This window comes from Empidonax traillii, unplaced genomic scaffold (assembly GCF_003031625.1).
Source record: "Empidonax traillii isolate 1590-97213 ecotype Southwest subspecies unplaced genomic scaffold, ASM303162v1 scaffold40:size2234952, whole genome shotgun sequence".
NCBI lineage: Eukaryota > Metazoa > Chordata > Aves > Passeriformes > Tyrannidae > Empidonax > Empidonax traillii.
Genome location: NW_020955233.1, coordinates 2,061,386 through 2,075,407, shown reverse-complemented (window position 1 = coordinate 2,075,407; position 14,022 = coordinate 2,061,386). Strand labels below are relative to the sequence as shown.

The window sequence follows — 14,022 nt, the reverse complement described above, 5'->3', positions numbered from 1 at the left end:
GGCAGAAGAAATGCTGTGGGGGAGATGGGATGGGGGGACATACAACTTTGCTAAATACAGTTTTCCTGATGGGATACATTTCTCAGAGCGTCCAAAAGCGAGTGTATGAGAACACCTGCTCACTCTTGGCTGCTTCCTTTTACTCATATCCTGTTCAAATATAGTCTTATGTTCAAAGGTGCTAGCCATAAATGCCCAAAGGAGATCCGATCCCACATTATTCCAGTTAATGACTGGAGTGCAGAGACAACAGGAATTTCTGCAGTTCAAAAGAGCTAGTAACTAAAAGCTGCAAAACCTTCAGCTTATCACATATGGCAAAGGTGGGGAAACTGTCCACCATCTGCAGCCAACTGCTCTGTTTGCTTTGTACGGTGGAGTCTGCTCTTACTGTCCTAAGAGCCCACAAACTCAGGAAGAAAAACTGGGTGAGATTGTAATGAGGACCCAGGCATTTCTCCAGGTCAGCTCCTCTTCCAGAGGTAGCAGTAAAGGAATGAACTGCAGTACAGTAGAACACCTCGCCTGTGTTCAGCAGCAAGATTCACAAAGCAGCAAATTCACTCCATGTTTCAAACACTGCTGCTGAATTCACACAGCAGATCCTTGGACAGCAAGTCAGTACGACTTCAGCAGGTTTGTACAGATCGAAAGGGAGAAATAACACGAGTGTCAATGCTTGGACTCACAGGGGATGAGCCTTGCCTTCCTCCACAGACAGTATCCCTCTTCTGCTTTGCAATTCAGCTTTCACTCAGTTTTGCCAACAAATCCAGTCCCATTAACTCGCTGTAGAGGTCACTTAGAGCTGTAGCGGTCACTTAGAGGTCACTCTAGAACTGCACTGATTCTCTGCCCCCAAAACCTGGATGCTACAGTAACAAAAAAAGCAGCTTTTCACATAACTCTGGAGAAATGCACCAGTTTTGTATTTATTCTTATAGTGTGAGATCTTAATTTCCTGCTAAAAAGACCATCTTCTACCTATGGAAACTCTCATCCAAATAAAATGAGTCATTAACGTTCTTACAGTTGTGCCAAATTCCTCTCCTTTTTTTTTTCTTTTTTTAAATAGCAATAACAAGATTTTCCTCAAAGCCCAAAGTGCCCAAACCTTTGTTCACAATATAGTGGGTATTTTACCCCCACCTTCCACGTGGCTGTTTTACCCTCACTTTCAATCTGTAAAATCCAAGAGAGCTCATTTCCATAGGCAGACAGGTACAGCGAGTGTTGTGGTCTCTTCAGGATCACTTTTACATCATTAGGCTCATGCATCTGGCAGTCTGTACCTCCTGTGCCAGGGCACCAGTGCAGCTCTGAGCACTGGCACTCACATCACTGTGCTGTGCCTGCAGGTCAAGCTCAACTCGTGCTGACCCTCCATCTGGGACTTCTCCCAGTCCCTGTCTTCCCCCATGCAGCAGTAGGAAATCAAACCAGACAGAGCAGTCCCTGGGAAAATTATCATCTCTCATACCAGGGTCACATTCCTACATGCTTCTGGAAACTGTTCCTAAACAAGGCACATTCCTGTTCTTGGCAATTGGTAAGAGGAACAGAGACAAGGAGAGGATTTTAGGACTTTTACAACCACTTATCAGATGTCAAAACTAGATCCTGAAAGGTCCTTGCCACTGTCAGCAGGTAAGAAATGCACACTATCCTGGTAACTCAGGCCTATGAATCACTAGAGATGTCCACGGATGGAGCAGCATCCAATTGGAGCTGAAAGGATTGCTGTGCCAAGTGCCAGAGCAGCTCCATTATCCACCCGCCTCCATCTCACGCAGCAGATGCATCCCTTCACCTGTTTTCCAAAGGACACAGCCCTTCCCTTCACTTGTTTTCCAAAGGACACAGCCCTCCCAGGAAGAGTTCCTAAACAGAAGCACCCTGTTCAGAAAGGGCAGCCCATCTGGGAAGGGAAAGGATTTTTCAGAGAAACCTCCTTACTCACTCAAACAGAAACAAACTCATGAAGAACAGAGGGCACGTCAGTGTTGCCCAGTGGTGGAGCTGCTGTCTCAGTGGGCTCACACACGTCAAGGCTTGCAGCTAATAAATCACAGAGCTGGGCAACAAAAGATCTTGTCCACAGGAGGAAGATGACCTGTGTCTGACAGTTCATTGTTAGGAACAGCTCCTCACAGCCCCCTACGCTCAGCTGTGCTGAGAGGAGGCTGGTAGCCAGCACAAAAGGAAATGAGCGGCTTTCAGCAGCTTGATGAACCCAGGAGCTTTCCACACCAGGTCACCAGGCAAAGACAAGTCCTGTTTCACACACCGTCACAAAACCTACAAGTAGGGAGGCTGCATTTCTGTCAGTAATGTTAGCAAGCCTCTCCCTCCGTATAAAAGGAGTCTTCCTTCTAGAGGAGCTCCCATGTAAAGCTTAACCTCCTGCTCACCACAGGCTCTTCTGCTTTTGTGTCTCACCTGGAAAGGGGAGTAGACGCTGAAATCTGCAGCCTTGCTCAGGAAGGTGATAAACCCCAACACAGCACAGCGCTTACAAAGAGCAAAGAGATTATCAAACAAAAGCTCCCAGTGTTCAGGCACAAGGGCAGACACCAATTTCAAAGCAGTAAACTTCCCTCTAAGGGAACAAAAGATCTTCACAAACAGTCGCCTTCACTTTCCAGCTCCCTGTCTGCCCTGTCCCACAGTAAAGCACATAAAGCCCAGTCTGGCCTCTTCCTCTCACAATAACTTCATCTTTCTCAAAACCTCCTGCATATTTTCAGGTCATTCTGTAACATACAGTAGCAATCGCCAGATCTCTCCACCCATAGCAACTTGTTCCAGACTTTTTAACTCTTCTTCCATGTTTATCCTCTCTTCAATGGTTTTTCTGAAGATTTTTCCTTCTTTTGTGACAGTAGACTAATGACCAGCTCCCACAGGAGGCTGGATTAAGAGTCCCAAAAATCCTTGACATGAAAGGATTTTAAATGACTGTTTTCACTGACCAACAGTGACTCAGAATGGTCTGTTTACCAAAGGGCCTTTTCTCAAGGAGAAAAAACTGCACTGAAGTCTGGATTACAAAGTACTAAAATAGCAAAGTATTTTGAAACTGCAGCGGTTCTGACAGGAAATGGGAATCGAACTGCACTTAATGAAGGGAGGGGGAAAACCAGCAGAGTGACTCTGGACACGGCAGTACATGGGTCTACTCATATTTTCAGCTGCTTATAAAGGAAATTCTGACAGCTGCCAATATAAACAGAGTAGGAACACTAGCAGAGAGTGTACAATTCCTGAACATGTACACACATGGGTGTGGAAAAGACAACAACCCCCAGCAAAACCCGAGCTTCCAATGTATGCTCTAATTTTGCCTGGCTTAGAGAAGAGAATTTACAAACATGGAAGAAAGAACCACCCTGTTTACAAGTCCCTCTTTTCTAATCTTTCCATTTTCCAAACCCTAATAGGGCAATCCATGACTGTGTGAGGATTCTGGACACCTCGTGACTCCCCTGTGTCACTCTATCCCCAGATGAGCCACTCTTTGTGCCCAGTCCTGAAAGCTGGTGCGTTCCCTTTGGTCCCTCAGCCCATGCTGAGGAAGCAGGGGAGGAAGAGCCGCTGATTCCCTGCAGCGTATGTTCAATCCCATGTTTTCAGAGGCCACTCATTTAGTTCAGGCAATCTGTGCGAGTGTCGAACCACAGAGATTTCCCCAATCAGCCCAAGCTCGAAGTCCACGTCTGACTTTCTGCAAACAGCTTGTAACAAAAGTTCTAATATTCTTTCTCCTCATAAAAATAAGTCACATGCTCTTTCTTGAAGCTTGTATTTCAAACCAGCACAAATAACCTCTGATGTGGGTCCCCCTTGTTCCAGCAGTGCCTTACAGGCACGCAGCTCCTGTGCTAGACACGAGCGGCAAACTTTCTGGAGCTTCAGCAGCTCCAGTTACTCTCTCAAAACCAAACCCTTCAGAGAAGACTTCACTGCCTTCTCTGCTAAAAAAGGATGTATTTTCACTTAAAAGCACCAGTACAAATAATTCAACTTGACAGAAAACCACGAAGAGGCAAAGGCACTTTCACTTCATTGTGAATGAATCTGCAGACATCAACATACTCTCCCCATCAGGAAGTACCCTCAGCACTTCGATCTTTTGTTGAAGTTTAAGCACTTGCCCCCTGTTCTTAGGAACGGTTAATTCCCCCAAAATGAAGATTCATGCTACTTCTCCACAGCATCAATAAGCCCTGGGACAGTACAGCAAAAATACAGTCTGGAGGAGATCAAACAGTAACATACAGCTTCACAAGACAGAAACTGGCAACTTCGATGCTGGAAAGTCAGGACTAAGTAACAAGGTTATAATAAAAAAAATTGTAGCACACCTCAGGCTTCTGTACAGCTGGAGAATGACATCCATACCGCTTCTCAGAGATGACAGCACACTCTCCTTCACGAGCACCAGCAACTCCCTGTTCCTCAACCTACCACAACCACTGTCGCCTCCAGTCATGCAAGCGCTCTGGAAGAGACTTATTACTCTAATCTCAATACTTCCTCTCTCCTGGGACATTGGTCAGGGTGAATCATCAGTTAATAAACAGAATTTCTTAACTGATGGGTGCAGCACTTCCAACAGCACTGCAGGCACATTTCCCTTTAGCCCTGTTCTAGAGAACTCATCTGCATAAATTCCCTCAGGAGAGAACACCTGAACAGTAAGAGCTTGTAGAAAACATATTCCAAAGAACCTGAGCTCCTGATGATCTGTTATGCTGGCACAGGTGCCACATTTCCCAGTGCTCAGTCCAGAAAACTCAGAATCCTGCTCTTACCTTTCACGTTCAATGGTCCTCTAAACTAGTGTCCAGAGCAGCCCACTCCCTCAGGAAAAGCCTAACCAGAGTGCCTGACATGCCATTACCAGCATTAGTCTCGTCTGTGGTCAGTCTCTCTGAGCTGTGTTCCACTGGCCACAAGCTGATTAGCTGGCTGCTTAAGGAGGAGCTGGGATAAGTTTTCTTCTGAGGCAGCGCAGTGGAGAGGCAGGCGCTGACTGCAATAATATGCTGCTTCCTGTCTGCGGCTGAGCTGAGAGGTACTTCCCAGCAGAAAAGGGTTTACAGGAGCTCAGGAGCTCAAGCTCCACCTCTTCCAGCCTTTAACTATGGAGGAGGGGTCACCAGCATGGCTCTTCCACTGCACCATCAACTTCCACCATCAGAAAGAAGAAACCAAACTACACACAACTCTCTCTCTCTCTCCCCACAGGCTCCTATGGAATCTCAAAGCTTTCAATCAGAGGGGACAAGAGCGAATGTTGTGACTAATATTACGTGAATGAGGGTGAAAGTCCACACCACAATTTGGCAGCAACAACTGGAAAACTTACAAAACCACCCTGTGAAAATCATATTGGAACACAAAATATGTACCTGGAAAGGATGTGATGTCCTTTCCAGGCTCTCTCCTGATGACAACAGGGTTTTTTTTACTAGTATTAAAGAACACATATTTTATCTTTATCCAAAAATCCTGCACAAGGCAGGAAAGGGTCAGGCAGGAAGTGATAAGGACTCACTCCATCAACTGTGCCAACTGCATTGAAGGCAGCAGGCTTAACTCAGCTGGCATCTTCTAGAAAAGAGTAGATCTTCGGCCCACACAGTGATCTGATGAGGAAGAATTCACTACACAAACATTTACAAAACTGGGCCAAAGGAGATGACCCAAAGTCTTTTCAAAGACTCTTGAGGGGTCAGTTGTGGAGGCAAAGCATTGACCTGAGCAACGGGCAATAGAGTGACTGGTGTCCCCCAAACCTCACGAGCACTGTAGGGCAGAAGGGAAGAAGGGGCATACTGGATGGATCAGGTTCATGACACATGTAAAGAGTCATTTTGAGAGAGAGATCAGTAAAAGCTGGGTTTGCTGGCATGATCTAGAGAAAACACTATTCCAGGTTACAGTATGGAACCCACTCTCACTGCATACTTTGTTTTAGTGCTCCTCAAACAACTGCAGGCTAGTCCATTAAGTGAGCGTTTTATCAAATCATGTTACTGCAAAACTGCACTGTCCAGGAAAAAATGTTAATGGAACGAGCTGAAGTCTCACTGGGATAACTCAATACACCCAGTGTGATCCCAAATCATCTGCTTTTTAGAAATCACAAGAGGTTTGGAGGGTATGACTGAGAAAGCTCTGTTCAGAAATCAAGGTTGGGCTTTGCCCTCACCCATCCAGTGCTGATGATTCTATTCCATAATGAGTACAAATGCAGCACACACTGATGGCAAGGATCCAGGCTAAAAGCTGACTGCTCTCTTTGAAATAAAGGTTCCTGAACTACCAGGACAACACAGTTATCACTGAAGTTGTACCACAGCAGATCTTCTCCAAGGACCGGTACAAGACAGCAACCTTAGGAAAATGCACTGGTGAGAGATCTATGCACCACAAACTGAGGGATCACGGGTGGAAACCCCTTTCACTTACAGCCAAGACATCCCAAAATCATCAGCTGACTCTGAAGGACAGAAGTGGCAGAGATGTGACAGAACCAGCAAATACCACACCTTTTGGCCTAATGAGAGAAGGGAGGTCTGGCATGGAGCTGCTGTAAATTTTGTTCCCGGAGGCCTCCTGATAAATACCTCTGCAGCCACACTGCCTGACATAAAGGAACAACAGCTAAACATAAAGCTTTTCCTTACACCTCAGGGGACACAGCTGTGCAACAGCTTAAGTCAAAGATGCCCCAATCACATGCTTCCAGCCCATTCTGTAGTCACCCATCCATTAACTCTGGGTAGCAGTCCTGAAAACTGTCCCCACTGCAAACAGGATACACTTACTGAGGAAATCTAGGCAGGATCAACCAAGTAAACAACAGTGGAATTTGTTATTATACACTCTTCTTTTTAGAGGAACAGGTCTGTGTCTTAAAACTCACTTTTCTCGCTCTCCTGCCTGCTGACAGCAAACAAATTACCTGTCAGGCATGTCCTATGCAAAAGGTTTACTGGCAGCTATTTTTCAACCTTATTCCTCTATGTATGCAGCACAACCTTTGCTGGCTCTTGCTCTGCTTTTCTTCTCTCCTGATGCTGCCTCCCCATGCTCCTCACTGTCCTCTGCCATCAGGTTCTTTTCTGACTGGTCAGCCCTTATTACCTCTTTGTTTTAAATACACAGTGCTCCTCTAAGTGCTTTATGTGGTGTTTTTGTCTCCCATTTCCTCTGCCAGTACCTTAGGGGTGTCACTCATGCAACCTGACCTGCAGAATCTATACATTAAGCAGTACAGATGCCTGGACAGAGGCTGAGTTTCCTCAGAGAGAAACTCACTCTTTCATAAATCCAAAACTACCAGTCTCCATTGAAGAAAACAGAAAACCAAAAAGAAAACTAGGCCATCTAAAACTGCTATACAACACCAAGTGCTGCATGTTTTCAGTTTAGGAGAAAAACTCAAATCATGTGTCCCACTGATTTGAAACAGGGGAAAAAAATGCATCAAAGAACTCTGAACTTTAGAGAGGAACCAAGCTGGGGAAATATAGAGGGGAAACAGAGTGCTCTCAAAGAAAACCAACAGCAAACTGCATGACTGCAAGGCATCCAAAGCACTGACAGCAGCCATGGGGCAGAGCAAACAGCAGCAACACTAAGCCACCTTCTGATTTTCTAAGTATTTTCAGAGCTCAGAGTAAACCACAGCCAAGCCCCTCCATAAGAGTAAACAGAAATTAAGAGGAAACATGTTTTTCTTGAAGTTTACCCGAGCCCCACCATACAGTGCTCAGCTGGAGCCAGTGCAGACTGTACCTGTTCCCTGAGTTTCAAGGTAACCCTGTACCTTTCCACACTAGGGAAGGCAGGGACTGGCAGAGCCTGATACCAGTCTTTGAAATAACTCTTCATTGTTGGAGTTGGATGGGGCAATCTGAGAGAGCAAACACACTACTTCCTTCCATCTCTAAACACGGTGTTCCTGAGGGAGATTAGATCTCTCCCAGCTATACCAACAGGCAAAACAGTAACAGTACACTTACCTGAAAAATCAGTCTTATTTATATTTGAGAAAACTAAAGCAAGATCCAAGATAAAATGCTTTATTAACAGGTAAGTAATTTCACATTCTAGAAAACATATCTCCTACTGAAATCACTGCAGAATCCTTCTCTCTGTGCTCACACATTGACAACTGATATCAATATTTATTATCAGGCCTCCTACCTGTCCAATTATGGATGTAGAAAGTGTTTTCAAGCTTTGAGAAGTACTGGGGTTTTATCTGGACACAGAGTGGGTTCCATGGCTGCTTTCCAAAGGCACGATAAAGCTCCCACTACACAATAGAAATGTCCTTTGGCAGATGTTTAAAGCAGCAGGACCCTCCTGCTGCAGCACAAGGCACGCTGCTCAGCCTTGGTCACCGTCCTGCAGGGGCAGCTTCCTCCCTCCACCTGGACTGCTCCCCCCTTCACCTCCCTCAGAGCAGCAGTGCCTCCTTTCTCCACATCCTCCTCCCTCCTGAGCCCTTCAGAGGCTGCATGAAGGTTACTGCTGCTCGGTTCCAAAGCTCACACCAACACCTGACACTCAGCCTGCGTGGCTCATGTTAATGGCTTTGTTCTGCACACCAGGGACTCCCCCCAAAACGGAGCTTGAAGAACACCTGCACCTCAGAAATACAACAATTTCTCCTCCTAGTTCCTGAGCCTGGAGAAAATGAAGCAGGGACACCACCACATCTCCAGACTGCAAATACCTGGCACACATTTCACATCTAACAAGTATCCTGAACAAATTCCACAGTTATTTCTGTGCTGTTTCTGTTCCTCCTTTTGCTTTCCCACTATTCATAGCATACATATATAAACACACATACAGACACACACAAATAAAGCCAGAGAAAGAAGTTTACATTTTTTAATGCCTGAAGGGAAAACTAAATTCCTTTTCCGAGATCTGCAGCATAAACACCAACATTACCCCTAACTCCCTCAGCAGAACAAATTTTTCTGTCCCACTGTGTGAATGGGTTCTATCCAACCCTCTGAGCTTATAGGTAAGAAAATCCCTGAATGCCAAGTTTCAGCACAATACACAGTAATCTGAGGTACTTCCCATGAGCACAGAGATGAGTTATCATGTTGTAAAGAAAAACAAGTCTATAATTTTTTTTATTTTCAGTGAAAGATGCTGTGAAGATTGTTCAGTTGTTTCTAAAATCTGCAAAAGACATGGGAGTGGGGAAAAGATGAAAGAAGAATGGAAAATAATGCAGAAAGTCCTACCGTGAAGCTGTTGTTGACATTCTTCGTGCTGGATTCTGCCACGCTAGCATCTGTCAGATCCACCTCATCAAAAATAATGGACTGGAAAGAAAAAATTCAAAATTCCAATGAATTACTGAATCCAGTGTATACGCAGCAGACTCAAAGGGAGTCTGCCTGGCATGCTCCATCACAGCCTTCTGTGATCTGAAGTAAACATCCAGCACCAACAACATAATGGACTAGGAAGTCTAGTTCCATACACTGGGGCTCACTCTGGCTCGTCTTCAGTCAGTGAACACAATGACTTTATTTTTGTTAAAGGATTATTTAAAAATCCAAATAACTGTAGGCTTTGTTCCCGTGAAAGGAGGCAGTTTTATATCTAGTTGACTATCAACATACCAACCAGATGCATGGCAGCTCTGATTTGACAAATTTTAGCCTTGCTTATCTTGCTAGCTCTTTCTCTTTTCATTCATATTTTCTCCTTCCTATTGATTCAGAGTTCATTCCCTACTAAAATGCACCAAGGAGGGAAAGGGTGGAAAAACTGGTATCCCAGGTCCTCAATGCTTTACTTTAAGCCCAAGGATTTCCAAGTGTGAGGCAAAACACAGGGATCTTCTATTGGCTACAAAGCCTGCAGACAGGTGCTTACAGAGTATGTGCCTTCCCACTGACATCCACCTATTTCCAAGCCCCACCACCGACTTCCTTCCTTGGACTCCCTTGTACTGGCAGGTCCTTACCTTGGCAGTTTTTGCATAGTAGAGGGTTCGTCCTCGCAGCTTAAAATATCGTCTCTTCCAGCGCTGGAAGGAGCTGGTCTGCTTCATCAGCATCCCCTCCTTTATGACAGTCTACAAAACCAGGAGAGGACAGGGTGAAGCACAGGTTTTACTGACAAGGACCTTTCCTGCTCTCCCAGTTCAGACCCACAGGGGAACAACGGGAGCTGGAGATCAATAACCCCAGTGCCCTCTGCTGGGAGCATTTCACAGTGAGAGTCAGTCAGCAGCACTGAGGAAACGTAACAAGACTGAGCCCTCACAAACACACAACCCACACCGCGGTGCGGTTTTACCCTTGTCTCCAGCGCTATCACGATACCAAAAAAGATAAATAACTTATGATTGAATGAGATTCAATTTCAAAGTCTAACAGTGACTTGACGAGTGTAACAGATAAACTCACTGAGGTCGGATTTCAGTCGCAGGTAATTGTGTCCTTCATTTCATTGGCATCTGATTAGCAGCACATACACACCGGGATATCTGCCTTGTGAAATTATCAGCATCTACCTGGCACAGGGTTGGCAAGCTGCAAGCCCAGGGGGTGAAGAGTGAAACTAGAGCGGAGAAGGAGCTGCATCCCAGCTCAGCATTTGGTGTTCCTCACAGAGTCTTGGCCCTGCATCAGCACTCTCTGGCTGGCTGCCATTTCCCAGGGCCGCAGTGCCAAAGCTGTCTACGCACGCTGCTTTTTTTTCTTTAACTGCTTTAGAACTAGGCTGACATACCAGCACACACAGGCCCAGATGCTCGCTCACATACTACGCATACATGGGGGTATGGATTGAATCCACATGCACTTCACTCTGCTTTGTCAGATACATTTGATTCCTTTGCCGAGGACAGATTTGGAATACCAACAGCTACACGAAAACAATCTTAAAAACTGAAGCGCAGAAAGACAAGAGGCAGGAAAGTCAGGGTTCAATGTCCAGCCCCAAATTCCTGATTGAAAGTACTGCCTAGGAGCTGCAAACAGTGCTATGTCAGGCCTCAGTAGCACGAGAAACCTACTTCTCTCCCCAAGAAACAGTCCTAGGAACCTACTTCTTGCTGAGAAAGCTGAACACGATAAACACACAGTTAAAACACAGGAAACAAATGGTCTGACAATCTTGTAAGACAGGTTATTCTGTATCTTGGTGCCAGGAAAATGACACAGCTTTAACATACCAGAGGTCTCAGTGAAACTCAGGTTTGTAAGTCAGGTCACTGATAAGTATCAATTAATTCACAAACAGCACCAAATGGACACTGTCGGGCTACTACAGAGCACAAAATAAATGCTCTTACTGATCCATGGGGTGTAGTTCATTTTAGAAATCCCTTCCAGGGCATTACACTTGCTTTTAAAATGCTATATGTATTTCTAATGTGGGTCTTTCTTTTTTGAAACAGCTGCGGATTTTAATACTTTCCACATACGGTGGCCCTTGCCAAGCTCCAAGTTTCCTCAACAAGCACTTGGAAAAAATGCTGACAATAAGGAGAAACATCCATCTACCAATCCACGCTTCTTGCCGACAGAGCCATCCTCAAACTGGCCTGGGAGATCACACGGTCTGGACGCCCACAGCAAAGCCTCTACTCCCAAATCAGCAGGGAAGGAGTGGGCTCCACATACCCCCAGATCCTAAAGAGAAATGACAGACTCAAAAGCCACTCTAATCTTCCTCCACTGTGCTGGGAAAGAGAAACGGGAGAGAGCTCCCCTATCTCCTAGAATAACCTCACCTATCTTGGATCCTGGGACCTGGCCAGTTCCAAGGTTAGCACAGCCCAAGCCTCCCCATTTCCCAGTGTTCTGTTTCAGAAATGCCCCTGCACACGGGCAGAAACACCCGCCAGTGCTCAGGCAAACAGCAGCTCAGTGTGCCCGCTTCCCCCGGGACTCACCGAGTACCACGGCACTGCCGGCAGAGTGCAAACAGAAAATGAAAATGCACCATCCCGGACCAAGCTCGTACCAGCAAACTAAACTGCCAGCTCCACATCAGCTCTCCACAACTCTGCAGCCCTCACTGAAAGGCTTCTTGGCACTCATTTTCCACCACCTGCCACAGCAGGGACACAGCAGGAGGAATACTCTTTAAGAAGCCATAAGGCATCTGGGAGTGGCTTTAGGGTCCAGAAGTTAAACACACTACAGCAGTGCCCAGAAACAAGATGTTAAACCACCTTAGAGCTGGTGTTACGTAAAGAATCTGTAATTAAGCCATGATCTTAGTCAGAAGCCTCAGTGTAAGAGAAAATGGAGTGCAAAGACTGACTCGATAGCATCCCTTGCTGAAATGATCCCAAAGGCAAGCCCAGCACTCACCTGGAACCGGGAAAGTGCATTCATGTTCCTACTCCTGATTCCTACTCTATAACTCTTTTTATGAGTTATAAAGCAATTTTCACTCTCTGTGTCTCCATCCTCCATACGTGAAATGGAACAAACAGCACTGCCCAGTTCTGTGGAGACCCACTAAAGTATATACATATACATATAAATGTGTCTCTGATGAGTTACTTTAACTTCCAGTACCTCAGTATAAAAGAGAAACGTAAAGCAACAGCATCCAAATTACTACGCTAAAGAAATCACACATTTCTGCAGTTCATTTTTTATAGGGAAGAAAATGGGAAAGTGGTAGGAGATTTTCCAGATTAAAACAGAAACATGGAGCGATCTTTTGGATTCTTTGGAAAAAAACCACATACATTTAAAAAATGAGACAGAGAAAGAAGGTACTGAACTCTGCAAAGCCCTGAACCAAAGTCAAGGAGGAACTAAAAATCCTGGGGAAGACTCCTGGGATGCAAAGTCTTAAGATATCAAGTCAGCCAGGAGTCTGATGAAAAATAGCAACTTGCAGGAGGAGATTTCGGAGCTCTGCTGCACTGCTTATTTACAGCTCTGGTTAGATGGGGTCAGCCAGACCCCACACTCCCCAGGCTCAGGCAGCGGCCCTGTGACTGCTCACACTCCTGCCTGGCCCCCCAGCAGCCACCAGGCCTCTGCTCCCCCTCAGCTCTCAGCACTCCCACTCGGCTCCCAAGGCTCCCTCACCTCGGCAGGGCTCACTCACCTCTGCACAAGACCAGCATTCCTCCATTCCTCTTTTAAACCCTCTTTTACTTTTTTTTTTTGTTTTGCCAAAAGGCAACAATCCCAGGGTCACCTTGCTCCGCCCTAAGCGGCATTTATGTCACTGCCAGGCTCTATGTATAGAAAACCTCAGCTCCCCAGCTCAGACACGGGAGGCCAGAGCAGCAGCGCTGCACCGCTCAGAGCAAACACGGCGCTGGTTCTGCCCGGCCCTGCGAGAGCAGCGCCGCTATTTATAGGCACTCCACACACGGCGCGGTGGGTTTGGGCGGAAAGGGCCATAGATAAGATCAAGATGACTTTATAAAATGATGCAGACGCTGCTGCCTTTCTCCTGCTCCCTTCTGATTTTACAGCCAAAGGACTTGCTACTTGCAGAGGAATGCAGCAGGAGAAGATGAAGTGGGGAAAGGACCTGACTGCAAAGTGACACCAAATAAAAGATCAGGGGGGAGATGAACAGTTACTTCTGCTCACCAGCCTCTATGCAGCTTTTTAATTGAGGACCTACTCTGATCAGATTATTGGGCATGTACTTCATCAAGATAAAAGTGAAATTCCTTCTCCCAGAACAAAACCAGAGTTAAATCTATTTTTAGTGTCATATACTGGATCCTACAGGAAAACCTACTGCCCTGAAACATTATGAGGCATATGATTTTATGCATCCTATCCAGGATAAATACAAAAATTGTTTGCAATGGAACTATTCAGACTGCTTTCTATCCAGCTGAGTCCCTCTCCAGTGGTGTCCTGTGGCATGGCATTCCATGGGCAGGAAACATTGTGAAAAAATGAATTCTCGGATCGAGCTTAAGATGATGTGCTACTGGTTTCAACGGTGACCCCCTTCTATCATATTACAAATCAG

The 14,022-nt window shown here is 45.7% G+C and overlaps 1 protein-coding gene across 6 annotated transcripts in view; it reads right to left on the bottom strand.

Annotated features, from left to right (window-relative positions):
- Nucleotides 1-14,022, bottom strand: part of DGKD (diacylglycerol kinase delta) — a 69,932-nt gene that overhangs the window by 40,923 nt on the left and 14,987 nt on the right. For 5 of the 6 annotated variants that reach the window (XR_003570597.1, XR_003570596.1, XM_027878362.1 and 2 more), the window contains exons 2-3: nt 10,016-10,126; nt 9,285-9,365 (exon numbers count right to left, since the gene is read on the bottom strand). Coding sequence is in view for 3 of the 6 variants with exons in the window: in XM_027878362.1 (XP_027734163.1) it covers nt 9,285-9,365; nt 10,016-10,126 (192 nt within the window). In the remaining 3 variants the exon portion in view is untranslated. Of the gene's footprint in view, nt 1-4,814; nt 5,044-9,284; nt 9,366-10,015; nt 10,127-14,022 lie in introns of those variants that run through there. The other variant, XM_027878364.1, reaches the window with a different exon arrangement.